This window comes from Lissotriton helveticus, chromosome 6, assembly GCF_964261635.1.
Source record: "Lissotriton helveticus chromosome 6, aLisHel1.1, whole genome shotgun sequence".
NCBI classification, from domain to species: domain Eukaryota; kingdom Metazoa; phylum Chordata; class Amphibia; order Caudata; family Salamandridae; genus Lissotriton; species Lissotriton helveticus.
Genome location: NC_136067.1, coordinates 38153101 through 38179630, shown reverse-complemented (window position 1 = coordinate 38179630; position 26530 = coordinate 38153101). Strand labels below are relative to the sequence as shown.

Genomic DNA, 26530 nt, shown 5'->3' with positions numbered 1-26530 from the left:
TAACAGTAAAAAGAGGTGTAACTGGGAGTATACATAGACATGTGATGCAAACGTAACAGAATATGTCATGAATGGGCGGAAACATAGGAGGGGGCTACCTAAGGAGCCGGGACCTCTAACCTAATGGTGCGCGTAAACTGGCAATGACGTGTTACTAGGAGAAGCTGGGGGCTACGAACTCTGTGCTAGGAGCAGAGACTAGAGTCTGGAGGGTCGGAGCGACATGTACCTAAACCCTATCTGGTATCTGATGTTTAGGGAACATGTTGATATAAACTAGAAGTCATGAGGGGAAAAGCTAACTTGATTCTAAGACTGGACCATGCATTATTCTACATGTAGTGCGTGATGAAGAATATTAAATGACCATTAAATACAGTATTTCTCTAACATGGAGCCGTATAGGCTAGACAATGACGGAAACTATTGATGCAGTTCAGTAGCTTAGGAATGCAGAAGAGGAGGACTGAACTGATAACTGGAACTATAACATACTTTTGGCAGACTCAGAGGCAGAACCAAGCTGCACCGGGCACTGCGAGGCAGGAAGTAAGTGAAGGGTCGAGGATACAGGTGGGGGCTGTATCGCTCCTCAGCGAGGCTTTCAGGAGACAGGAGCTGAATCTGATGTCCGGGCCCTTTTGAGGCCTGGAAACGGGGACTTTACAATGGAATAACGTGCACACTAAGAAACGTGGCAACATAACTTTACATAGGCCTGATATTCGTAGTATTCACGAGGACTGGAAACTAACATACTAGAGGTGGACACAACTGTAATTGCGTCATTAATCAGACATGGGGAATAACATATGCATATTGGTCATGCACACATAACATATGATGGATGAAGCGTAGGGACACAGAACATGGCAAAATTTACTTTTCCACAATTATTGTAAAGGACTGTTTGACGCCATCCATTCTGTGTCCCTTCAGGTGCATGCGGCTGACGTTCCAGCATCGAGGAACCTGTGTCATGATCTGAACCCAGGGGACTGGGTCTTGGTTAAAAAACACGTCCGGAAGAACTGCCTAGATGTTCGCTGGCGTGGGCCCTTTCAGGTAATCCTAATCACGAACACCGCGGTGAAGTGCGGGGGGCTGCCAAATTGGATCCATGCTTCCCATACTCGAAGAGTTCCAGCACCTCTAGAAGGAACAGCTCCCATCCCAGACGAAAGCCCGGAAGTGGAAGAAGAGTTGCAAGAAGGGATTGAGGCAGCTGAGGGGGTGTCGGAAGAAGTTGGGAACGCAACGGATTCAGAAGAAGAGCGAAGGCAGGACGGCAGTGAGACGGAAGACGCAACTGAAGGAGAGAGCAGAAGTGAATACGACTCAGACTCAGATCCGTATCAGAGCGACCAAGAACCAAGTGAGAGGACAAGGAATAGGAGAATAAGGCTTGGAGCTGCCACTTGGCCAGCAAGGAGAAGAAGGCTAAGTTTGAGGTCGGCCCAAGAAGAAACGCTTGCTCCTATATCCGAAGACTCAGATCCAGAAGAAGATATCCAGGATCAAGCCGAGGAGGGTCTTAGAAGATCAAGAAGGGTGCGAGTGCCTAGCAGAAGATACTCTACTCCCGACTGGACCTACCTTGTTGCAGATGTCTGGGAGACACAGAACAGGGAGGATCAGGGAAGTGGAACTGATCAGAACTGACCCGATCATCACAGTGCAAATAAGGTTTCTACTGCCAGGAGCGGAGACCGAAAGGTTGCTGACACTCAACATCGTTCATCCTGCTCTCCTGAGTGGAATAAGAAAATTGATTTTAGAGACAGTTGAGTTTCCAGTTTGCTGTTCACGATATCCAATATTGGAGGGAACTCTTCTTCGTTTGGAAATGCTTGAGCGAGTAGTAGAAATGCTAGGAGCGCTTATTGTTGTGGATTAATATCATTACGAATGTCTTCAAAGGGGCGCAGAACTGGAAAGGTGAAGAAAGTGATCCTGATTAGAACGGACCCCTTTGTAATTGTGGATGTAGAACTGATAGTACCAGGAGTAGAAATTGAAAAAACGCTAACTCTCAATTTCGTCCGTCCACTTGTCCTGAGCGAAATAAGGAGAATAATCTTAGAAAAAGTTGACTTTCCATGTTGTGGTACGAACTGCCCAGAACCTGAGGGAATGATACTTCGGATGGACATTTATGAAGACGTAGTGTCACTCCTTGAACCATACATAACTTCAGACGGAGATAAGACTCTTGAAAAGACTTTGTAAAAACTTGTTGCAAGATAACCTAGCGCCGAGTGGAAGAAGAAAAATGGTAGGGGTTTCATTTTAGTGGATGGAGAAGGGCTAGGGTTGTCTAATTTCTACGGGACTTTGAACTGTTTTGCGGAAACAAATTGTCAAGCTTCCAAGTGTTCAAAAGAGAGACATTGCGAGAAAGAAAGACTTTTGGCTCAGGAAAGAGAAAAAGTGAATGCTGGAAGAAAGTCAAGAACTACACTGTTTGAGAACATGGAGGCTGGCAACCCGAACCGCAGGGCAAAATGTATAGTTGTTACACTTTTAGGAGTAGTGGTTTCTCTTATAATTTTAGTGGTAACTGTTTCATTCCTAGTGGGACACGAAGGGGATGAAACCGCAGTCAAGGAGGATAAGGGAGTATCAACACCGAAAACTACCATTATTAAGGAGAAGGGAAACATCAATGAGAAAGACAAAGCGTTGTTAGATGCAGAAATAAAAAGGCTTCACACAGATGAGTCACAGGGAAATTACAAGTCAAATGCTTATGCTAAATTGCTTTATGAATATGTTGATGCCATGGAAGTGAAGGATTGTTACGTTTGTATGCAATTACCAGCTTCAGTGGAGGAGGGTATCAGATACCATCATCTTCCGTTGACATATGGAATAACGTGCAGTTTATTGTTGAGCATGTTTTATGGACGAGAAGGATTCGAGTATTACTTCTCGAATTTCGACTCGACATTGCCAGAGGTCCCGAATTTCAAGCATTTGAACAAATGGGACTACTACAAAAGCGAAGACAGATTACACAAATGGTTTATTCCATGGAAAACGTTAGATACTTCACATGCTCGAAGAAACAATCTGACTTGTCAAATATCAGAAGTTGAGAAAAAGTTTATAGGACAGGTAGATACTAGATACAGGAGGCAGAAGATTTTGAAGGCATCAGGACAATGGGAAACAGATTGGACCAAGGAGGAAAGGGCACATCAAAGAAAAGGTAGTATTGGTCCAATTGCTTTGGATAAGGAGAAACGGGGGAAACTGTGTATTCACAGGAGTTACTCCTATTATGAAAACTTTTATGTAGGTCAAGTCAATTGTGAACATGCTTTTCAATTGGAGTATTACTCTAAGGACTTTTTGAAAGGGATGCAAGCAATACCAAATGTATATTTTGTATGTGGAAGAAATGCCTATGTGAAGTTACCAGATAATTGGTACGGATCATGCTATCTGGCTGTTGTCTTCCCTAAAATATATCATGTTGAGAATTTAGACACGCCAAAGAAAGAAATACCAACTAGATGGAAGCGAGGGCTGGGTGCAGCAGAGGTAGTTGGAGATGTACTAGGCGCTGCCTTCCCTATCTTAGGACTGATATTGACTGACATTAAGATCAGGAGGTTAGCTACAGTCATAGATAGACTATCTGCCAGTACTGCAAGATCCTTGATGCTGATAGAAGGGGAGATGCAATCGATTAGGGCAATGGTTCTTCAGAACCGACTTGCTTTAGACGTTCTGTTAGCTAAAGAGGGAGGAGTCTGTAAGGCCTTGAAGGTCCAGGAATGCTGTACTTACATTCCAGACAATTCAAAACCTCTAGAGAAGTATATACAAAACATCACTGCCATACACTACGAAGTTGAGGACCTGGCAAAGATAACTGTGTGGGAAAAAGTGGGTCATGGAATGAGTAAAGTTGGAAGTTGGTTTGCCAACTTAGGAAAGGGTATTGTTTGGTACATACTGAAACCCATCATCATAATAGTGATTTGTGTAATCACTTTGTGGGGATTGGTGCGTTTGTATCAATGTTATAGAGCAAATAGGTTGCAGAGAGCTATGAAGAAACAGGAAGAAGAGTTGACAGCGATGCAGGACACTCAATATAAGAGTCTGAAAGCATTAGAGAGTATGAAAAGAGGTGGCACTGCCCTGTCTTCACTTTGAAGGGTTCTACATTTTTTGGTGTCCTGGTGATGATGACCCCTGAAGGTCATCAAAGGGGGGACTGAGAGAGCACAAGTTTGAAAAAAAATGTATAAGTACGCCATATTTACAAGCACGTAGTTAGTTTAAACATGTTTTGCACACGAGTGTTTTATATCTAGGAGTGAAAATATACAGAGTGTTTTATATTCAGTGGCGAAATGTATAGAATGTTAAGTAGAGTAACTATAATTATAACGGTGTGAGATAATGTAGAAATGTTAGAATATATGTGAAAACCTCATGTTCTCATGTTAAAAGAATCATGTCCGAATTAAATGTAACTTTGAAATCCAGTATAATGTGTAGGCCTTAGGGCAATTCACAGCAAACCTGAACGTGCTGCTAAAATAATGTGAGATAAGGTTGACATGGTTCTTCCAAATGTACTATTGAACTTAGGGTTAAAAGTATATGCTTTATAGATGTGTTATTTTAGAAACGTATGCTAGTTAAGAATGTTTGCTGTTTAAATCAAGTTAACGTTTTAAGAGTGCAGGGACCTGCTGCATGTAAATCAAGTAGGCCAGAGCAGATAATGTCATGTCGTTTAAATTGCCATGTGCTCGTTAGAGAAGAGGTCGTGAGGTGTCCAGCACAGAGCTTTGAGAGTGTTTTACGACTAAAGATATGGTGGAGTCTGGAATTTGAGGCCCACTGCAGGACGAGCTGTATGCAGGTGCGAGGGTCCTAATCAGCTCGAATGAAAGGGACTTTCTTCAGTGGCGCCTTGCGCAGGCCTGTAGGAGTTTCCAGGAATTTAGGGGGTATCGGCGCATTGGAGAAGAAGCCTGGGAACCAAGGTCAACTTTAACGAGGGTCTTCAAGAGTACCATCATGGAGTTTGCCGCGCACAGAGATACCACGTGAGGGGCGTCCCAAGGGGCGTTCCTATCAGAAATGTGATTTGGTATTAGGGAAAGAGACCCGGGAGGAGAGCAGAGCAGATGATTTTGGGAGCCTAAGGAAGCGGATGGGTAGGCAGATAGGCTGATCAGGAGAGACCCATTATCAGAGGAGAGACAAAGAGAAGTGCGTGATCTTCTTAGGAAGTCACCACGGCTGACACCTAGAGGGTTAAGATCTTGCTAAGTAGGGATGACACTTAGTATAGTGTAGGGACAGACTAACCTTAATTTTCTTTTCTGTAATGACTTTGAGATTGCAACTTATATCTATTTTGACAACCCTTATGGTTTTTGAGCTTGTACTTATTATTTTGTTTTTCAGACTTAGATTATTCAAGAAGTTCATGTTTATAGTGATACCAATTTACCTTTTGAATCTCATTTTGAGAAGTTTGTATCTTCAGTTATCTTTGACTTTATATTAAATCTTTAAAACTTAAATTTGGTTGGTGGTCATTTAGAGTGGTGTAAGTTCTTAAATTGATTGACTTATTGTGAGATTACCTTTTACTCAACGACAGGTACCAACGATTCAGTCGACATAGTTTGGGATTTGGTAAGATAATTAGTAACTAGAAATCCCGCGTTAGCATAGGCACCGAGGCGAGAATGATCAGGTCCGAGGAATTTTGAGCCCAAGACCCGCCGAGGCGGGAATTGAACCCTGCTCCCGGCCAGACCTATGCATCAGGGTCTGCCGCTCTAACCATTGAGCCACACTGCTCCACGTTCACTTTACTTATCATGCTAAGACATGTTTAATCATCCCCTTGAACCAAGGGATGAGTGATGTGGTGGTGTCCCTGAGTGATGTGGTGGTGTCCCCGAGTGATGTGGTGGTGTCCCCGAGTGATGTGGTGGTGTCCCCGAGTGATGTGGTGGTGTCCCGAGTGATGTGGTGGTGTCCCTGAGTGATGTGGTGGTGTTCCTGTGTGATGTGGTGTTGTCCCCGAGTGATGTGGTGGTGTCCCTGAGTGATGTGGTGGTGTTCCTGTGTGATGTGGTGTTGTCCCCGAGTGATGTGGTGGTGTCCCCGAGTGATGTGGTGGTGTCCCCGAGTGATGTGGTGGTGTCCCTGAGTGATGTGGTGGTGTTCCTGTGTGATGTGGTGTTGTCCCCGAGTGATGTGGTGGTGTCCCTGAGTGATGTGGTGGTGTCCCTGAGTGATGTGGTGGTGTCCCGGATTACATGAGGCTGGTGAGATTACACTTAATCAAGTATTAATTGTCGCAGCAAGGACACAAAGCTAAGGAGTACCTGTTGTTCCTATTGCTCAAATAGCCCTGAAGCTGCTTTTCCAACCTCCTGTTCTGAGATGTTAAAAGAAGACCACCCAACTCAACCTCTCAAACTGCTGGTGAGTTTCAACTAAAGAAATGCCTTAATGTAGGCGACCAACCAAGAGGAAACACATAGTCAATATACATAATGAGGAATGACTGACAGGTAGTCTTCCGCCAGCGACAGAAAGATCTGGCACGCGAGGCGACTTACGTCTAGGTTTCTTTTCTCCAAAGACAGCGTTGCAATCATGGTGGTCATGCAGTTGCCTCCAAGACTGTCCCTCAGCACTGACGTCATCATGGAGTTCCTATAGGGGATGTGGGCTCGGTTCTTCTCGGCCAGAGCAATGATCACCTGTAAAGAGAAACAACAGTGAGTACAAGTTAAGTTACTTTGAACTCTTACAGTGCAATATTCGCCGTACAGCTCGGTTTCTTGGCGCTTGAGAGAAAATGGCAGCAACAAACTTTTTTCTTTTTTTTTTGGAACTGGAGGCGGGGGGCTACAACCTCAACCCACTTATATTCAATTGCCAGTCTTATACAGTCTCTCAATGGCCAAGAAAATTGCACATTTATAAATATGTGTTTATCAGTTCACTCTCTACAACAAACCCGCTACATAAAAAGGTGTGTGTAAACAAAAAATTGTGTGATGGTGAGAGAGTCCCTCATGTGTGCGTCACCAGAGGAGCTACTGGTAGGTTCTCACCAATTTCCCCACGTTTCTCATCATCGGTAACTCTCTCACCAGTGAGAATAGAAAAGAGAATAATGTGTGTCCAGTTAAAAGAGAAGAGGTGTAGACAGTGATATGTGCATGTCTAAAGGAGACCCCGCAATGTGCATGAGAATAAAGTTTTACTCCGGAAAAAATATAATACAATTGAGTTAGGACTCACGTGCATCACGTTCCAATTTTATTTGAGATTTTGAGTCCACTCAAACTTTAAAAGCAAATTGCAATTTGTAGACAGCAGCACTTTGTAGCAGATCGCCATTGAAAACGACGATGAAACCCAACATCAAAAGACACCTATGCACCTGGCTTCCCTGGGTGAGGTAACTCGGGTACTCCGGTGATCCCATGGGTATTGACTCTAGAACTGCCTAGTTCTAAAAGGGTTTGCTCCAAGTCCTCTTCTAAATGTCCTTAATCTTTAAAATTCCAACAGCGACTTTCCCCATAGAAGTTAATGGTGATTCGCTGCTGTGTTTAGACACTGCACGTGCCACGTTACCACTTCTTAAATACCGAATTTTACCGATTCGGTATTTAAGAAGTGGTAAAATAGAGGGGGGGGAGATGTAGGTAATTCCAGATGTGGAATTACCGAATCGGAAATATTCGGTATTTACCGATTCGGTAAATACCGAATCGGTATTTCCTATTGATTCCTATGGGCTTCACAGCCCATAGGAATCAATGGGAAATACCGATTCGGTAATTACCGAATCGGTAAATACCGAATTCTGCAAGGGTGCATGGGGTGTCACTTTGACACCCTCTGGCACCCAGGATGGGGGCTGGATTACCTGACTAGGTCCCTCCTATGGCTGGACCTGAGAAGGGGGTGGTTACACCCCTTTCCTTTTGTCCAGTTTCGCGCCAGAACCAGGGCTGGAGTGCCCCAGCAAGTGGTTTGAGCCGGGCTATGCGTGGAGCACCTTGTGCGCCCCAGGTAGTGTCTAGAAGCATTCAGTGAATGCAGCCCTCCCTGCCCCAATACACAAAACCCCTGTCTGGGGAGGTGCTGGCACCTCCCTGGACAGGAAACCTATTGTCCAGGCCGCCCTTGCTGGAGTTTTCCCGCGCACAGGAGGTCAGACTCGTGTTTGTGGCAGCAGCATCCATTTTGTGATGCTGAGGCTCTGTTTAACTTTAACATGTCTTTTCCCTCTAGAAGGGTGGAATGCTACCCCCGCCGCCAGAATTGGCGAGGGGGTAGTATTCCAGAGTCACATTTGATGACAAGCTCAGTTTCATGGCCCATGCAAATAAGGTGGCAGCTAACGCCCATTTTAAGCTCAAAATAATAAAAAAGATTATACCTTATTTACCAGATTCAGCAGCCAAGACGTTAGTCACCTCCCTGGTCCTGACATCGTTGGATTACTGCAACGGTCTATTGCTCAATGCACAAAGCAGAGTCACGAAAAAACTTCAGACTGTGCAGAATGCAGCGGCACGCATGCTATCCAAGAAACCCAAGTTTGCCCCCATCTCGGACACCTTGAAAGAGTACCACTGGCTATCCATCCAAAATAGGGCTAAATTCAAAGCGCTATGCATAGTCTATAGACCCTGCAGGATCAAGGACCGTGCTTCCTCAAGAAGCTACTAATTCCCTACAACCCGTCCAGAACACTTCGCTCCTCCTCGCTTAACCAACTGGTGGTTCAACGAAGCAGAACAGTTTCATGGGGTGATCGCCGCTTTTCTATCGCAGCCCCCAAAATCTGGAACGCCTTACCGAACCACATTAAAATAAGCCCCACACTTCTTCAGTTCAGAAGGAAACTGAAGACGTGGTTATTCAACCAGTAAACCCAGCTACCAACCTCCTGATCAGGGACAGACAGCATTGCTTATCAGCGCCGAGACGCCTACGGGTATTTGCATGCGCTCTACAAATGCTATTAAATAAATAAATAAATAAAGTGTTTGACACCTTACACGACATGTTTTGATAAAGCCAAACCAAAGTTAGCATTAACTGCGAGGATTATAATGCACTTAAGAGTATATGGTATGGCTATATCATAGAACAGCTATAAGGACATGGTTCTGAAAGCTGCAGACAGGCTCAGCTCCTGCGAGGGCACCCTCTCACATAAAACCAAGCACTCTGTCTCCAGGATTGTCGACGCCTACCATAGGAGTGGCTTATAGGTGTAAATGTGTCTATGTATAAAGGTAGATATAGGTATACTAAAAGTAAGGGGTGATTACACCACCTTACCCAGGCTGTGTGAACAGACCTGTGGTGTCAGTTTGGAAGGCAAACCAGGGGTGGCACAATACATGCTGCAGCCCCTGGTAGGCCTAGGGTGCACCTATGCCCTGGGTACCTATGCTACACTATACAGGGGCTCACAAGGGTGACCCAGTAACCAATCTGGTATGTACCTAAAGTACATGGTATCAATGTAGAGACAGAACAGCTGGGCTGTGGGTCTGATTAGCAGGCCCACAGCCATACTAAAGTAAAAAAAACAGAGAATCACAGCAAAAAGTGGGGGTGACCATAGGAAGCAGACCCTACTCTCCTACACTTCCCTTGGTGTGAAATTTGAAGTTTTCCTGCCAAAACCAATGGCTTCAGGGGGATCTCGTCCAACACCTGTCTGACTTTGTGAAGACTTCTTTGGATACAGCTTGCTGCCTTACCCCACTAAAAGTGGTCCAGGTCGAACCTGGTTGGTGCATCCGACGCGGTTGGCTTGAAATTGTGCAGAGGTCCTGGTCTACCACGAATATTGGGACTCCTTTGTGGTACAGCCCACTAGTCTACACCCCCTGGGACTCCTTTGAGGTGCGACCCACTAGTCCGCACCCCCTGGGACTCCTTTGTGGTACGGCCCACTAGTCCGCACCCCGTGGGACTCCTTTTCAGTGAATGCCTTGAAGCCTCCATGTCTGAATTGTGACATGTGACAGCTGCAGGTAGAAACCCACACTTTGAGGATAGGTCCTAAAATCTTAGCCTTGACAGACAATTTTTCCCGGATTGAGATTTCATCCAACTTTGAATATACATATTCCAACATGACCATATACAGACTCTGCTGGTTTTATGATGACTTACCCCACATCGGGGGCAGGGCAGTGCGACTGGTGCGGCCGCACTGGGCGCTGACCTGGAGGGGACACTGTTCTCAGGTAGGAGGGCGCTGAGTTTAGCAATAACGTATGATTGGAGGGATGAGGGGCTCTCTTGCCCGGTGGTAGTAAGGAAATCTGAGGGGTGTAGGGGCGCAAAAAATGATTGTGGCACTGGGCTCCACCAGCGTTAAACTGAGCGAGCCTTCCTAACATGCCAGGCAATTGCATGGAAATTGCTTAGTAATTTTTTTTTTTATTATTATATTTTTTTATTTACTGTAGCATAACATTAAGCACCTTTTTCCAATGTTTTCGTAGAAGGTGGGTTTTGTTTTCTTTATTGCATCTGATCCTTATAACCTACTTTCTTCATTCGTGTCACAAATTCTCTTTAACTGATTGTCTTTTTAAGTAACTTGGTTGGGACATTTTATGGTCTTTATTTTCTTACTTGTATTGTTGGTCACTGTGCAAGAACTGTGTGCATTTCCTAAGAGAGCCTTACCGCTTCAGTGTCCCAATGGACAGCCACAGATTTCTGGCAGAAAAAAAGGTTTTCCTTGTGGGTCAGTTTATTTGGGTCTTTTGGGATCTCATTCACAGGACCCATCAAAAATTGCAGTTGCACTCATTCCTGCATGTTACTCCCCATTTCTCGGGGGCCTGATTATTTGTCATCGGACAGCTCCAGGGGGAGCGCATGACTTCTCAAGCACTGCCAGTCTGTCTTGCAGTGAACACCTTTTCACTCCTTGCCTGACCTTAAGATGGCCACCAGGGGAGACTTCTCACAACGAGGAGCTCTGAACTTGGAGTCTGTCCCTTCCTCACCTCTCCTCTGGAGCCGGAGAACGTTGCGGAAGGCTCTTCCCAGTAACACCAGGACTGATGTCTCTCCTGACCTTACTTTCCTATTCCCCCCCTCCTCCCTACCCCTCTTGGCTTTGGATTACCTCCTGTTCCTCTCTCTATTCTGGTGGGACCCGAAACGCATACATGGCCGATTCCCGGTGGAGCTACACCGACAGCTATGAGGGGGAGATTGACTCCGACAGACCGCCATGGCCGTCACCTACCCAGCCGGACTTCTGATAGCTGTCTTGTTTCTTCCCTGCTGCTGCTTTTCCTCTTTAAATGTTTTCCCGTTGAGACCTAGCTGTGTGACTGATGCCCGGTGGAGCTACCTGATAGCTAATGAGGAGATGGACTGTGGACTTCCCCCTCGGTTGTCATCTACCCAGCCGGACTTGGGGCAGACCCTCCTTCGTCTCTCCATTATTTCTCTCTCCTACCCCCTTATACCCCACTCCTTACCCCTCTAAACTCCATTTATTTTGTCTTCTACACCCTTGAAATGTTTTTCTAGTAACTGATGTAACGTGTAACTGAAGTAATTTTATAATTTCTGTTGAACCTTATGTAAAGCGCTCTGATACCTCCGGGACTAGCCAGCGCAATATAAAACTTTTAAAATAAAATAAAATAAATAAAATGGGCGTGAATAAGACTCCTGGCTGGAACATCTCAGTAATAGGATGACAATTATCACTGGCAGTAGCTGGTGGAGCCTGGTAGTAGGAGAGGATGCAAACCATGTAGTGGTGTGTACACTTTCTTACATAACTGCAACCGAACATGCGCATACTCGGGCCCGTGTTCTGCAGCGCCCGAATGTACAGGAGTGTCCTCTGTGGGTGCTTCACAATATGTGAGGTGTATCCAACGTGCCCTGGAAGTGGAAAGAAGTGCGTGGGACGTCTCCCTTGAGTGGTTGAGGGGGAGGTGCGACCTTTGGCATGGACGGCGCCATCTTGCTATCCACCCACTCAAGAGCGGGGCCAAAAACACTCTTTTCCATCATTTACGGAAACCACCCGTCCCAGGACGGCCAGCTGAGCCAACCTCGCCACACATGCGATGAAACTCCGTATTGTTCGCTTGCTTCTCAATACAAGTTGTGTATGGACCACGGACCACGTCCCAGCGCCATCTCTGGACCCCTGGTGAAGCGCGCCATGTGCTCTTCGGACCCAAGGAAGGTCACTAGAGGGGGGTAAGTACACCATGATGGCCATTCATCCTTGGGCTTGAGGCATTTCTAAGACACTTACTGTGGGAAGAGAAGTGTTCCTGCTAGCAAGGCTCCAAAATAAACAATGCAAGAGCACAAGGCAAACTGTTTACTCAGAAACAACATGAATAGCGGCCATTGATGCCGGAGCGCCGCGGGCTCTGGCAGGTGCGGGGTCCCGCACGAGCGGTCAGGGGCTGTGAGTCGCACACCACCCACTCCACACACTCCTGGAACACATCCATAAGTGGAGGTCACAGCAAACCTCCAATCCATGCACACAGACGCGTCTGAGCAGCGGGTCCATCTTGGATGAGTGTCAGCTCAGGGAGTGGACTGTCCAACATGAGGTACATCAGCTTCTTAACACGCACAGAAATGTGACCCGCAGTTTCCGGGCTTTGGGGAGTTTCATTCTTGTGGGATTTGCAGTGGTGCCCGGGGCATGAAATCACTGCAACAAGTAGTGGGGTAAGGAAACCTTAGGGGACACCCCTGCAAGGAACAATGAGGGGGTCCTTTGCAATACCCATACCCTAGAGCTGACAAGTTAAGGAGGCCTCCCTTTATGTCTAGATGACTGCCACTCCCCCACACTCCAGGGGGCGTCCGTTACTCCCTGGACCACAAGATGATGAGCCAATGATGACCGCAGGTGGGAAGCTAAAGGCACATGACTCAGGATACCTGGGCTTGTAGACCGCCCCCTGGAGGAGCAACCAGCGTGTGCGCTTGTTTTCTGTGCCCCATGGCCGTGTTCGCGCCGGCACTATCTTAAGATGGCGGTCTCACAAGGCCTAGGTACTTAGGTCCAGCCCCCTGGAGTTATCTGTGACCTGTCCTCCGACCAGTCAAGGCGCTTGTAGACCTGGCTCCAGCACCTCAAGGCGCCCGCTTCGCACCACCTCCCTCCATCTCTCACCTTGTTCTCCCTCTCTGTGACTTTTGTGCCACTTCTCTCACACTTTGTGCCTTTTCTCTTGACGGTTTTCACTTTTCTCTCCCTCTTTCTGTGACTTTTTTGTGCCTTTTTACTCACTTTGTGCCTGTTCTTGCACGCTTTCTGCGACTTTTATGCCACTTCTCTGGTCACTTTGCTCCTTTTCGCTTGTTCTATGTGGCTTTTCTTTCACTCCTTTTCTGACCTGTGCGCCATCTCCCTCACTCTTTCTTTGACCTTTGTTTTATCTCTATCCATCTTCTCTGCTTGCCCCCTCCCTGATCCCTTTTCCCACCCTCTCTAGCAAAGGCCACCCCCGAAGGGGGCCTCGAGGGCCGCCAGAGCCCACAAAGAAACGGATCTGGTTTGCGCCGCCAGGAAAATACACTCGGCAAAACGCGCCTAAGGCCCTCCCCCTTCCAAGAACAAAGGGAAGAGAGGAAGGGGAGGGGGATATAAGGCGACGCTACCCCTGGGCAGCTCACTTTCACATCAGGGAGCTGGGGGAGCGGCACCAATGGTTTTTGAGTCCCACCCACCCACACCTACAACAGCAGCGTTGCAGTGCTGACAGCGACGAAAGGAACTAACGGTGCAATGGATGGCTATGGAGACACACCGATGGGCGGTGTGTGGGAGTTGGGCCACTCACTTTGGGATGCCTCGCGGCTGGGTGAAGTGGTGTCACTCACTTTGGGACGCCTCACGGCTGAGTGAAGTGGTCTAACAAAAGGGGGCAGCAAACAGACAGCACTCCCAGCCCAGCCCCCGCCAGAAGGCAAGGCACAAGAGTCTAACAAGGTAGCGAGTTGGGAGCCGAACTCCGGGAAGAAGCTACCCCCACGCGAAGAGAGCACAAAGAGTGCAAATCCGAGCAAAAAAGGATGGAAACAATAAGTGTATTGGTTTGGGTATGGAAACACACCAACAGCTACAGAACCAGAAACCATGCGCCGCCGACTCACCATTACACCGTCGTGTTCCTTCGCGCCTTGAATCTCAGACTTCCCAGCCCCCTCTGCTGCACAGAAGGGTCCATCACCTGCTCTCTGACTTTCCACCTGCCCCACCTCTCCTGCACCACCAACCAAAAACACAACCACTACACCCACCCCTACACACACTCAGACATCTACCAACAAACACAACCGCAGCCCTTACACACAAATAGCATGCATAGCCCTCCCTCTCACTCAAACACTTCACCGAGATCTGGGACATGCGGGAAAACGTCACCTGGACCCCCTCTTTGTTACAGAGACATGATTGACCACAGCATCAATGGCAGACATCGTCACCACCATCCCTGCCGGGTCCAAGATCACAAAGCAAGGCCACTTAAACAAGCCCGGAAGAGGAATCGCCATTATCTACAAAGACATCTTCACCTGCACTGCCTCCGCTAAAACATGTTCAAACTACATGGAGGTCCTCAACTTTATATCACAAATCATAGCAAGTTTCATCCTGAGTGGAATCCCAGTCTACCGCCCCCCAGGCCCAAGAGTCAACTCCGCAAACATCACAGATTTCATCAAACCCTCAGCCCTAAACTCAGGCACTTTCATTCTCTTAGGAGAACTCAATTTCCATCTTGAAAGCCGGACTGACAGCAACTCCAGAGCCCTACTTGACAGCCTTGAAAACCAGGGATTAACCGAAGGCATCATGGAGCCCATCCACGCCGCCAGACACATCCTGGATCCAAGTCTTCACATCCTTCAATAACATTACAATTAAAAAACCAAGACCAGTCACTTGGACAGACCATGAGCTAGTCAGTTTCACAATCAACATCCATCCGCACACAAGTAGCCCCACAAAGGGTCCAGCACGTCAACAGAGGTGGATTGAACGACAGCCCTCGACGAGAAAAAAACGGAACCCACGGGTCTCCTGGCACACAACAGCAAAAACGTCAACAAGTGGATCACCAACTGAGCAGACATTCTGCCCTCCACGAAACTAAGCCACACAGAAAACACTAAAACACAAGCCAGCTGGTACACGGAAGACCTCATAGTGACCAAGTGGCTCTGTAAAAAACTTGGACAGACAATGGAGAATGAGCACAGAGGAAGTAGAAAAAGACACTTTCAAAGCCGGCCAGAGAATGTGCAACCAGCTAATCAGATAAACTAAGAAGGCCCTAGTTGAATGAATCAACACCAGCTCTATCGGCAGCAAAGAAATCTTCGCAATCGTCAAGGACTTCACCACACCCACAGCTGCCACTGGAAGCATCAGACCATCACAAGATCTGGATAACATCCTCTCAAACTTCTTTTGCAGCAAGAGCACAACCATATACAGGAACCTGGTCCCACTACTGGACTCCCTGACTCACTCAGAAGTTTCTCAGTGACGAGCAAAGACAACACAATCACCACATTGGACACCATCAGCACAGAGGAAACCACAGCAATAATGACGAACATACACTCTGGTGAATCCCTGCCCCTATCATACCTTTGACAGAGGAGCAAACCCTTCTAGCGAGCTCTCACCCCCATCCTCAACGCCTCCATCAGAACAGACACCTTTTCGGAACCATGAAAACACGCAGCTGTCAACGCCCTCAAAGCCTGGATGACCCAACTAAACTCACCAACCTCCGACCGATATCCCTCCTTCACTTCCAAGCCAAGATCTTGGACAAAGCCATCAACACGAGCCTCACTGACCACCTCGCCAATCACCAGCTTCTAGATGCCACACAATCAGGATTTAGACCCAACCACAGCACAGAAACCACTGCAATCATAGCAGCTACTGATAACATCTGGATTATTCTCTACAGACTTATCAGCAGCCTTCAACACAGCCTTCCATCCAGGGCCAGTTGTAGGATTTTTGGTGCCCCGGGTGAAGGGGAATGTGCGAGGCCCCTCTAATATACATAAGTGACACCTTCAGGGCTCCAGGAGCTGCTTTGTACAGAGTCCTCCTGGGCTGCGGCTCCCCTCTCTGCCACCTACAAGCACCTGTTTCACAGCTCATATCCGGCTGAAGGTGTGAGAATAGCTTGGGGACAGAGTTAAAACTGTGCAGATAGTAACGTTTGACAATGGGTGTCTTGCAGTGTCTCTCAATAGGCAGCCAGGCAGGAGGTGTAATTGCAGGACAAAATGCATCTCCTTGCAACTGGCACAATATGAAGTGTACCCTTTACCTAGGCCTCTCCACACCATCCCTGAGAGGCCCTGGACGGGGGGCCCCTCTTGTAAGCCCAATTGAAAACAGACACCTTTCGGCAAAGGGGTCGGCAGGGGCACAAGAGGTTTGGTGGTTTGTAGCACTGGTGCGGGCCCCATGCAGGTGGGCTGAGTGTGAGTCCCTGGGTAGCTGTCCACGCTGCCCATGCCTAGCGCTGGCCCTGCTGCCATCCCATTCTAATCAGACGACTCCACGGAGTAGGCATTCAGTAACATGCCAATTGGGGGTGGGGTCGCACACTACTCACACCCCAGTGGGATCGTCCCTAAGGACTGTGGTAACTGTAGTTCGTGTTCCGCAATGCATCTTCTTTCGATTCTCTGCTATCTTCGCCATCCCTAGACACGTGTTTCGGGGTATTTACCCCTCATCAGCAGGGATTAGGCCATGTTCTGGGGTTGCCGGTGGCTGCCAAATATTGCCAGGTTTAGTACCACTCAGGCGCGCAGGTGCGGGGTCCCAGGCTCGTCAGCCAACTGCTCGAGGGAGCTTTAACATTACAATTGGGGGTGGGGTCGCATACTACTCACACACCAGCGGGATCGCCCCTAAGGACTGTGGTAAGTGTAGTTTGTGTTCCGCGATGCATCTTCTTTCGATTCTCTGATATCCTCGTCATCCCTGGACACGTGTTTCGGGGTATTTACCCCTCATCAGCAGGGATTAGGCCGTGTTCTGGGGTTGCCGGTGGCTGCCAAATATTGCCAGGTTTAGTACCACTCAGGCGCGCAGGTGCGGGGTCCCAGGCTCGTCAGCCAACTGCTCGAGGGAGCTTTAACATTACAATTCAGTAACATGCCCTCGAATAGGTCTGCTCCTTCCTCACCACAAGAACCCAAACTATCAACATGCCCCCTACTCCTCTGAAGCACGGGAACTAATCTGTGGCGCCCCACAGGGCTCCTCGCTTAGGCAAATGCTCTTCAAAATCTACATGACTTCACTGGCTGATGTCATACGGGCTCACAACATAAACATCCTCACATATGCCAATCGCACATAACTGATGCTGTCCCTCTCTGACAAAATAGCCAACACCAGGAACAAGTTCACCACATGCTTGATGTACGTAGCCATCTGAATGAAATCCAACTGCCTCAAATTGAACTCAGACAAGGCCAAAGTGGTGGTCTCCATGAAAGATGCCTCGCCATGGAACTCCACTTGGCGGCCCACAGAGATTGGATCAACCCCCACGACTTGGACAGAAGCAAGAAACCTGGGAATCATCACAGACAAACTGAACATGGCCGCCCAAGTCAATGCAGATTTGTCGTACTGCTGGAACACCCTAAGGATGCTGAAGGAAATCTTCAGACAACACCAGGAAAACAATCACCTACACTGTCATCACCAGCAGACTAGAGTATGGGAACACGCTGTACACAGGGATAACCAATCAGCTCACCAGAAGACTGCAGACTATCCAAAACGCAGCAGCCAGACTAGTCCTCAATCTCCCACACCACAACACCCAACACCACATCACATCACACCTTAGAGAACTAGACTGGCTCCTGATACACAAGCATGCACACCTCAAACTCCTTACAGACACTTACAAAGCACTCGACAACACAGGTCCTGCCTACCTGGAAAGTTGCATTAATTTCCATCAACCTTCAGACACCTCCGCTCTCCTGGTCTCTCACTAGCACATAACCCATGCATAATGCACACAAGCAGAGCAGGGGGCTGTGCCTTCTCATACCTGGGTCCTAGAGCCTGGAATGACCTCCCACAACACATCAGAGTATTCTCTCTTCTTGACTTTTGCAAGAGCTTGAAGACCTGGCTCTTTGAGTAAGCCCTCCAGGTCTGGCCTTACACACTGGCTACATAGTGCCTGGATACCCTCACAGGTGATTAGTGCGCTATAAAAACACAGATAACATTACAATGGGTAAAAGTGAGGCATGCTAAATATGGACGAATTGGCATCACTCAATAGTGACATGATTCAAAGTTCTCGCGGTACATTTTTGCATTTCAAAGGCCTGAATAGGAACAAAAGTCATATCCGAAAGTTGCCAGTGGAAGGTAGAAAAATCATCTGGACACCGCTATAATATTAATCAAAAATCGAATTTGGTATAGAACAAGGAGTTTTGTGAACTATACGACAATGATGGTGTCTAAAATCTTGGTTATCCCAGCCTCAAGCCTGGACAGTCCATGGGGTGGTTGGGTCACACCCTCAGCCCTACACTGACACCCATTAGACTCACCAGGTCTGTCTAATAGGCGTGACGTGGCTGTCCGGAAACATCAAAGGAGTATACGGTTTTCCTGATTTCACCTATTGTGGTGGAATCCAATGTCAGGATGACTAAATAATGCATAATGTGTGTCTGCATAAACACTGGTCATCTTCTCTATGGAGGCCATCCATGATGTCTTAATCGTTGCATTTTACATCTGCGCTGTTTTTCAGTTGTGACATATTTGAGCAAGTTAAAAAAATCCAAATGGAACATTTTGCAGTCCCCAGCAAGGCACCTGAAGTCTACTTCCAAGTCATTGCCGAGGCAGGATTCAAGCGCCATGGTGGAGGGGGTACGTACTGGTGTACAAAGCAGAGTAACTTAGGGCCTGGTTTAGAAATCGGCGCATGGGTCACTCCATCACAACAGTGATGGATATCCCGTCCGCCAAATATAAATCTCATTATATCCTGTGGGCAGTGCTTAACTTTGTAGTGTAGCTCCTATCTTCCCAATAGGCTCTGCGCATTGGAATAGTACCTACAGCAGTAAAGGCCTAGACCAGACGTTAACTAGGTCTACTACTGTCGATACTAGACTTAATTTTTGGGTTTGCCAGCTAAGCTCAGAGTTCGCTAGAAACTTTCTCGAATGTTCAAGGAAGGATTAACTTCCCTGATTAGACAAGAAGGGATTTAGTTTCTGACAACCATAGAACATGACAACTTTGCTCTCCCCTAATCAAGAGTCAATCTCAAGAGTCGTGTGAGCACAAGGCAATTATTTTACTCAGTCAGTACGTGCATTCTTAGTCTCATCAGAATGACGGGCGTGTTCAATAAAAGGTGTTATTTATTGATCAGTCTCTTTTCTCATACATGAGAAATGGATCGATATTATTGCAATACTTATAGTTAAGTAAAGTGCATACATTAAAAGCAATAGTATAAAATAATACTGTGAAAACATTGATATGGTTTCTGAGCCATATGATGTTTAAAATGATTAAAATATATTTACATACACATATACATTTGACTAAACGTACTCAACTGGTGTTTCTAAATACGCCTACCCCGTGTACCTGACCTAAGTCTAATGCGTGGGCGGGAATAGAAAGTTACAGTTTAAGTTAAGTTTGTTTTTGCCAAGTGAATAACTAAAGAATTCTCTGTGAGGGGTTATTCAGTTCTGTGCCTGGAAGTTAGGATGAATGAGGAATGGTATCTCTTTCTCTGCTCTCGATATTCCAGGCTGCCTGCGAGGGCTGCCCAGAAGCGCCGGTGCTGGGTCTCTCGGCTTGAGATAGCAGCGCGTCTCTCAGCGCGTCAGGAAGGCGGGGCTGCTGCCAGCGGGGTCTGCTTCTGCTCTCGGCTTCGGCAAGTGTGGCTGCTCCGTCTTGTCACCACGCGTGTGTTTGCATAGGGCAAGGTCGGCAATATTTATACCTTAAAGGTGCCGAGATTGACGTAAGGATGGACATAGGTACGTCAATAAAGATGTCATACGACTTGCTCGTTAGCACATTCTTTTGCAATAGTTCTCTGTGAAATCAAAACAATGGCCGCACGGATTATCCAGGTTGTCATAGGTTTGATTTGTTATGAGAACGTCGTATGCTTTATCAGGGGCTGGAGGAATGTCGCTTGTCTAATTAAATCTCAAGCGTTATGACCTAATCAGATAACACGTTCCTGTGCCGTAGTGTGACTGCGTCAGATAACGGTATCTGCATCATGGGGGTTTTCATGCCTCATGGGCTGACTGTTAGTTAACTAGCTAGTTAGTTTAACCAGAATACGGTCAGGAATAGGGGGATCGATTCAGAACCTATAGAAATACACGACACCCACTCCACGCTAACTATGGTCATATCTACTAATCTATGCATAGTATAACATAGTACTACATACTATAGAGTATAGTGTATACCTTACCACCCCAAAATACATAAATGCATTTTGAAATTTTCAAATATACTGAAAAATTGCAGTCATATATATCTTATGCACTTAAGCTATGAATTAAACGCAAAAGTAAACACGCATTGTTATGCATTATTGCTTTTTGGTATATGAGAAATACACATGAAATGGCTCTTAATATGGCTATACAGAAAGGAAGTTCGAGACCATTTCATCACATAATAAAATATTTGTGAACATACCAGCGGGCAGCTAAAGTCTATAAAGTCTCTAAAAATAGAAATCTTAGTTCTCTAGGAATAGTTTCTTACTTTAAGCAGAAGATCAGTGTCCCGGAAAAAAATATATAGAAAAATATTTTAGGGGCTTGCTGAAAAAATCGCTGTCCGTGAACTGGATTGTAATTGTTCATGTGACTTTATTTTTTTAAGTTGAAGGCCGAATTCAGGGAACGCCGTGTGCGAGTTTACTCAAAAGTCTCTATTTCTGTTCTGGAGAGAACATCATATCATTCAGGCTTTCGAAAAAACTGTCAACAGCTTCATGGGAAAGTTCCACTAAGTCGGAAATAGGGGTAACCATGCATTCGTGCGCATGATTGTCTCCATTGACATTCTGATTCGCATTGCTGACAGAAGGTCGTACCTGTTCGATGTTGCTTTCATCTTGAACTTCACTACCCTTCAATCGTAGTGGTGAAGATTCCAGGAATGCCGTCATCAGGATTGGCAGCCTTTGAGGGCAGCACAAAGCGTGAACCTTGGTAGGAACCAACAGTGTATCTGCATCCACCGGCGCATCCGATTGTAGCGTCAGACAGGTGTCTAACACGCATTCTTCTCCGCATAGCAGACACCTTAGTACAGGTAAAACACACCTTTGCCACATTGGTCGAAATGATAGAAACCAAGTCATATTTAGGTCTCTAAGCCGGGAGAGTCCCAGGATTTTTGATATCCGGTCCCGGTATCCAATGGCTAGGATCGTATCTTCCATTGTCGCAAGAGTTTGATCTGTGACATGGGTTGCCATAACGAAAAATAAGGACTAGGAATAGGATTCCTGCAATTAGTCCCAGGATCAGGGGAAGTCCGCCAAAAATCGAATGGACGAAATCTGGAAAAATACCCAGTATGGCTTTGAATGGTGTTAATGCCATCGAAAATACAGTCTTAAATACTTTTGAGACCCCTGTGGTATCAGAAATATTTAGGATTTCGCTCAGGATTTCCGCGAAATGTACGGGGGAATTGGTTGATAATAATGTATGTATCTCTGCAGTCGTCCTTGCGACTTGTAGATCATACGTTTCTTTAGATGACGTGAGCCTTGTAGGCGTCTGAAGAAGCACTGTTTTCATTCTGCTTAAAGTGTCTATTCGAATAGAAGTAATTTTCAAACTGGGCCATGCCCTTGCCTCCCTGTCTGGAAAGGAGCTGGGGAACAAAGAACGTCCACAGCACTTGACCTTCGCTGTTGTAGTTACTAGATAAGGAGTCCCGGGCATAAGACTGCAACATCTGCGGTCTACAATAAGAATGTAACTCCCATTATAGAGTCTTTGAAAGAATGGTTCTATTTCAGTTGCAGGTGCGCCTTGCTGGTGACATGAAAGGTTGTATGAATTCCCTTCACAGGCTCCATGCAAACTAATTCCGTTACACAGAAGCGTGCCGCTTAGTGACATAGCACAATTGTTGCCACTAAGAAACACTTTCTGTCCTTTATTACTGACACATGCATGTGAATAGGGCAGGTTCCAAGTTGTTTTAAGGTACCCCTTTCCCAATTTCTCGTACATGCCAGCCTGTATATATTTTTGGCAGTATTGAAACCTGAAGGTTGAGATTGGAATATTTATTATTCCGTGGATTATCCATTCACTGACAGGTCGTTCTGACATTGTCATTGGTAATCTTTCTAGTTTTTCAATGCTCAAGATTGTATAATCAGCACCCTTTTGCGCCATACCGATTTGTCTATCAGTAAGGTTAAAGATTTGGAATAGTGACGTTGTGTTGATTAAACGCCAAGGCACATAGCCTGAACGCAGATTTTGTAACGTCCAGCCAAGCTGTACAATAGAACGCAATTGTGACTGACCATGTTGTAATAACAGTAAGTCTTGCGATAATATATCGATTGCTGAAGACACAATGCTGTCCAATGAAAATATTCTGGAGGACAGAGTCATTAACCCATTGTCCACTACAGAAAGTGATTTTTCCAAATTAATACGATCAATTTCACGTATTCTCTCTGCTGTTTCAATTTGAGTAACCTTCCAGGCCTCATTGTATGCTGCATATACAGAGGCTGCTATGAAACGCTTTTGACGCTGTTTGCGTGGTCCCATTATGAAATCACGCAAGTCAGCACCATCAGTAAGTAAAGTTAGGTGTTGCTTAATTTCAGGCAGTGTGGAAGTTTGAAGCCATTGAAGGCATAATTTGCCCACACTGTAGGTTGTTATTATCCCTGGGTGATGTCTTTGGGGATATCTAGGGTCTGGCCTGGTCATTTTAAAACCCTGTGTTTTATTCAGGAATCTATCTTGACAGTGATTTGTGTCTGTGGGCCAGATCAACCATTGTTTCCAATCAGGATGTGTTCTGTTTTGGTTAAGTATATGGTTTACGTCTATCTCTTCATCTGTATCAGAGTTATTGCTAAACATTGTTGGCTTTGGAATAGACAGGTTATTTAAATCTTTGATTTTGGCTAAGCCAAGACAGGTGGTTTGTTGAACAGTGTCATTTAAAAATATCATTTGTTCTGGGATCATGCAGGCTCTAAACAAAGCTTCTAAACCCTGTACTTGCCATTCTTTTGTACCCCAAACACTTTTCAAATCAACATTTTTGTCCCAATAATCAAATCCAAAAGTATTCATTTTTTCAAAGAATGAATCTGAATATATCAATTTTGTGTTGGTTATCATGGTTTTCATCCCTGTCTTGTTTGACAATTTGTAATAAAATGTTTCAGCATTACTTGTGTTAAAACCTGAGAAATATGAATATTTGTCATAAACGGTTCTAGAGCTCCCTTTTGGAGGTGTAGCACAATGTTCCCATTGATTATAATTTAAAACATTTCTAGGTTGTGCAGATTTATGTAAAAAATGGTTACCATAATGGTTATAGCAATACATACTATCATAATTTGTAGAACCTTGCAAATAATCATGTTTTGTAAATTTAGCAGACATTACTAAGTCAGACATCATGTTGTTAATACTTTCAAAGTCCCAATCATCAGCAAATGAGTTTGGTTTTGCAAAGTCACTCAAGGAGATCTTGATTTGGTGTGGATATTTCAGGATCTCGACCGGACCATAAATTTCATAGTCAGTGTTGTCCCAGGCTACCCCACCAGGTATCGGATTGGCTGTGAAGTTGGCTGAAGAAAGTTCTGGAGAAAGTTCTCTTTTCTCGACGTGTGAAGATGTGTGTGGTTTGAGGACCAAGTTGATGTTCTGACTTGCTGTGTCCATTTTAGCATATTTTCCCTCAATGAAGCGTCCCAAAGTAAATACCATGATGAGCCAAAGTATGAGGATAAATGCACCAAAACCCACCCAAAATTCAATCCATGGAGAAACCAGATATGTTTCTTTCAGTTGTTTCAAAAGTTCCTTAGCTTTGTCTTTAAAGGATTTTGATGATGGCTGTGTCTTTGATTCACTGAAGCCTTCAGAGGAATCATCGAAGTTGATGAAGTAACCGGATGCAGTTCTGTCAATTGTTCCAATTGCTTCAGGATTTTTGTTTCTTGCATTGTCACTCGGTACTTCATTGTAGATTGGTGTGTCTCTGCTAAATGTTTTTATTTGGGTTTTCAGAGGTCTTAGTTCTATTGCATTATTGCATAGTCCTTGTTGATCTTCTGTAGGCGTTTCGAATGTGATGAGCCTCTTTGTTAGGACCTCTGTACTGGTAGCAAACCTTGGTGTTCTGCTACTTATTGGGAGTCCACTTGGCCTACTGTTTGTTATCGGCCACATGTTGTGGTTTTACCAGGTCGATGGATACAACTCGGTTCTCCTTTTTTCCAGCAAGTGGCGGTAGCACAACTGATCTTGTCCCGTTGACAGACAAGACAGGAACTGCTTTTCTGTAAGAAGGCCCAAATTCCTTCTTTACCGCGATCTTCTCCCTGACTAGATCCCCGACTTTTGGAATCCAGACAGGTCTTGCTGGGACAGGTGGTGATTCTTCAGTGGTCGTTGGCTGTTGTTTCAACTGTATGTTGCTCAGGTCTTTTCTTGTTTTGTTTAAGTCCTGCAAAATAGCCAAACGGTCTTTGACATCAAAGGTTTTTTCTATTACCACTGAAGTCTGACTATCAAGGTCAGAGATCAACATCCTAGTTCCGAATAATAATTCGTACGGACTGAATCCCTTCAGAGAATTTCTTGGCAAGTTATTTAGACTACGTTGGACACTTATTAGATGTTTGACCCACCCAGCTCCCGAACCTAATATCCTTTCTATTATAGATTGCTTTCTGCCTTGGTTTTTTCTTTACACCATCCCATACCCTCAGGAAGGAAGTGAGAAGATTCCCGCTGGGCTGTGCTCATTTGGCCATGTTTCCCCCCCAGGCTGGATTGCCTGAGTGAAAGAAATGGTCGAACGTAGCATGCTCTTAGCGTATATGCCATTTAGACTCGCAAATCTTTGTATAACAGTCCGGACGTCAGCCGAGTGCTGAGGATCTACATTATAAGTGGAAACTAGCCTGTATATGTTAATCGCAAGCCATTCTTTTTAGTGGTGATGTTATCTGCAGTCAGATTCCACCGTATTTTATTTTTTCTCTCCCCACTGCGATTTCTGTTGCAGTTTGGGCAGTTTTTTACAAACATGGTATGATGTAGGCTCATGCCTGGCCACCAGTACCGTGATTGTAAATCTTCCAGAGAAACTTTTAGTTTGAGGTGTCCTAGACCCTCGCCCATATGTGCGTCTGCGATTAACAAGTGTCTCCTGTCCATGTTTGGAATCACTCTATCCCCCACTCCAGGGATTCGAGCAAAAGGGACGGAGTTTGCATCGATTATGTATGTATAATTGAGTGGATAGTTGATCGGTAACGCTGAGCAGTCGCCTTTTGATGACGTTTTCACCGCCAGCAATGTTTCACCGTCAATGTATTTTAATGTACGCTTTTTTAGATCTACGGGAGCCGGTTTAGTGGCTGCCGCTGCGGCTGCTTCAGCCAATGAATTCCCTACAACGTGAACGCCATCACGTTGATGACTCAGTGAGTGAGTCACGTGAGTCTTTGGTACTTCTTTTTGTAAAAGAGCTATTTGTTCCCAGAGCAGTCTCTGCTTTATTGGTGCATCTGTGTCATCTTTGTAACCGTTCTGAATCCATGTCTGCAAATCGCTGTTATATGATTTGACGCAGTAATATGAATCTGACACTATAAGTGTCGGGAATTCGCGATCCGCATTATCTAGCGCCATTTTCAATGCGATTATTTCAGTTTGTTGTTCTGAATTAGTTTCTACTGAGTGTGATTTTGTTAATAGAGGTTTTAATATACCTCCGCGCCACACTTCTTTTGTAATCTCACATGTGGGGTTGTATGCTTGTTCTCCCCAAACGGACGGTTGAGCATGTCCGTCTGTGTAGATTACACAGGCGTAATGTCGTAGAGGCAGAATGTCGATTGGCAGAGGATACGTCTTTTCATATTTTAGATTTTTTAAATCTTCTAGTTCTGGATCAAAGTAGTAGTCTACTTTGTCCGTTGTGATTGAATTCACCCATTGTATCCATTCCGGATTCAATGTTGTTGTTGGTAAATTACACGGTGTTGTTAGTGCCTCTAAGGCTGATTCTGCTGTTCTGACTGTGATATGTCTACCGTCAGCTATGTCTTTTTCTCTAGCTATTGCGGTTTGAACTGCACGAATGATTTTTTCTGTATTACTGAAT

General features: G+C 45.7%; 1 protein-coding gene across 1 annotated transcript in view; it reads right to left on the bottom strand.

Annotated features, from left to right (window-relative positions):
- KIF6 (kinesin family member 6) overlaps positions 1-26530 on the bottom strand; it is a 1617941-nt gene that overhangs the window by 1146062 nt on the left and 445349 nt on the right. Inside the window, exon 8 of the mRNA XM_078647330.1 lies at positions 6609-6752. Coding sequence (XP_078503456.1) covers positions 6609-6752 — 144 coding nt within the window. The remainder of the gene's footprint in view (positions 1-6608; positions 6753-26530) is intronic.